Source organism: Octopus bimaculoides, chromosome 5, assembly GCF_001194135.2.
Source record: "Octopus bimaculoides isolate UCB-OBI-ISO-001 chromosome 5, ASM119413v2, whole genome shotgun sequence".
NCBI classification, from domain to species: Eukaryota; Metazoa; Mollusca; class Cephalopoda; order Octopoda; family Octopodidae; genus Octopus; species Octopus bimaculoides.
The window spans coordinates 108,169,783-108,172,465 of NC_068985.1; the positions used below are offsets into that span (position 1 = coordinate 108,169,783).

Consider the following 2,683-nt stretch of genomic DNA (forward strand, 5'->3'; position numbering starts at 1 on the left):
ATATATATATATATTCAGCAGTTTTAGCACCTAGCAGTATTTAGGCATAAATCTTTAGGTTAGTTAAAATATGTTTGTAACATATTTCAACTTCTAAAGGTAAACTAACTGCTGTTACCAAGGAGAAAAATATTCTCTCTTATAGTCAAAAAGGTGTAAAAACATCATTTCTATTCAGTGCTGCCTCCTGTTGGATTCCCATGCATATTTCTAGCTCTTTAATCATTATCAATGAGAAATACTGAAGAGAGGCAACTCTGGACTGACTAAATTTAAGCCAGCATGAACTAAAACATGGTCAACATTGACCATATCGTGCCAAAAGAACACCTGGTCAGAAGAAATTCAGCAGTATCAGTGCCAAGCAATGTTTAGGCATAATTCTAAAGGCAAATTCACTATGGTTACTGTGGAGAAAACATTTTCCCTTATAGCAGAAACATGTAAAAACATTATAACAAACATATGTACAGCGCATTGAGTAAGTGTCTTCTATAACTCTGGGCCAACCAATATATTGTGACTGAATTTGCTAGATAAAAACTGTGCAGAAGCCTATCATTAATATGCATGCATGTATGTATCATCATCATCATTATCATCATTTGGCGTCCACTCTCCATGCTGGTATGGGTTAGACAGTTTGACTGGAGCTGATGAACCAGAGAGCTGCAGCAGGTTCCAGACTGATTTAGCATGGTTTCTACAGTTGTATGTATGTATGTATGTATGTATGTATGGATTATGCATGCATGCATCCATGTATGTACGTATGTATATCTTTGTGCTTGACCCTCATTAGTGCTTGACCACATTAGTGCTTGACCACAGATGTTGGTTTTGTTTGCATCCCATAATATAGAAGTTTGGCAGAAAAGACCCACAGAATAAGTACCAGACTTAAAACCATAAATACTGGGGTTGATTTGTTCAACCAAACCATTCAAAGCAGTGCCCTAGAGTGGCTGCAGTCCAATGAGTGGAACAAGTAAAAGATATAAAAAAATAAATGATGGTATATGAGGTTAACAGTCAGAAGAATTGTTATCTGTGAAGCTAGTTCATGCAAAAAGAATAACAAATTTGATTAAAACAAAGAGATTGAAGCATGTTAACATATGGAATAAATGAGAGAATCTCCAAGAATGGATTAATGTATTTTATTTATGAAGGTTACGAAAATAATTTGAGGATATTTGATTATTTAGGCAGTACTCACTTTAAAAATTAGGACAAATAAAAACAAAATGTCTTCTATTTTGTTGACGTTTTGCACACAAGTTTATTTGTTCCTCAAATATGTAGATGAAATATTTCTGGAGAGTCAAAGCAAAAGTAATTAAGTTGTGAAGTAACATTGGTTAAGTTCTGGATTATTGGTGTTCACTCTGAACTTTGGTAAAACATTCTTCACGTCATGTGGACAGGCAGATTTGGCAATATATTTTTCTAATAATGCACAGGAAAAAAAAAAAAAAAAAAAAAAAAAAAAAAAAAATTAGAATAGATGCGAGGAGACATGACAATTTTTAATTGCTTAATAAGATACAATACAATGAATGAAAGGAATTGAAAAATAAATAAAGGATAAAAATATGTATTAAATTTTTTCAACAAATTTCTATTTATTTTTTTTTTGTTTAAAGCTATATATGACTATATACATGTATATGACTATATATATAGATTAGAGCAATATCCAATATCCAGATTGGAGCAATATCGAGAATAACTAGCTGAAATTGCAAGGATAATCTGGATCTCGACTGAAGAAAGAAAACTCCGAATGACCTGTCCGTGTTTTCTTTGTATTGTCTATCTGAATGTTTTGTCCCTTTCTTGTATCACCTAACTGTCTGGATGTTTTGTGTTCTTGTCCCATTCTGTATTATATATATATATATATATATATATATCATCATCATCATCATCGTCGTCGTTTAACGTCCACTTTCCATGCTAGCATGGGTTGGACGATTTGACTGAGGACTGGTGAAACCAGATGGCTACACCAGGCTCCAATCTGATTTGGCAGAGTTTCTACAGTTGGATGCCCTTCCTAACGCCAACCATTCAGAGAGTGTAGTGGGTGCTTTTTACATGCCATGTCCCCACTTACAGTGTGCATCTCCAGTCTGGAACCCCTATCGTGTCCAGAATGTCAATCTGCTAGAAGTCGTCCAGAACATACAATCAGACAAATACCCTCTATCAGTCACTTACCTTATTTTGAACCTCTTACTTCTCTGAGTATTGACACACTAAAAGCTTTGGTGTCTAACAGCTGACTTTGTAAAAGCCCTCAAGATTATATCCACCATCTTTCCAGCAACAATTTTAGAACCCATTCTTAAATTTAATGCTTCTTCCACCACTTGTAGACATGTTTCTAACATCATAAATCAACACAGTACACACAACTTTCAGAAACAGTTTCTCATGCTCTTTCTTTATTCTTTACTTACTTGTTTCAGTCATTTGACTGTGGCCATACTGGAGCACTGCCTTTTGTCGAATGAATTGACCCCAGGACTTATTCTTTGTAAGCTTAGTACTTATTCTATCGGTCTCTTTTTTGCCAAACCGCTAAGTTACAGGGACGTAAACACAACAGCATCAGTTGTCAAGTGATGCTGGGGGACAAACACAGACACACACACATACATATATATATATATATATA

At 34.7% G+C, this 2,683-nt stretch overlaps 1 protein-coding gene across 1 annotated transcript in view; it reads right to left on the reverse strand.

Moving 5' to 3' along the window:
* Positions 1–1,145: 1,145 nt before the first annotated feature.
* The window catches only part of LOC106871270 (uncharacterized), an 8,588-nt gene continuing 7,050 nt past the window's right edge, over positions 1,146–2,683 (reverse strand). The window contains exon 4 of the mRNA XM_014917634.2: positions 1,146–1,449. Within this exon, the coding sequence (XP_014773120.1) occupies positions 1,340–1,449 (110 nt within the window). The 3' untranslated portion in view covers positions 1,146–1,339. The remainder of the gene's footprint in view (positions 1,450–2,683) is intronic.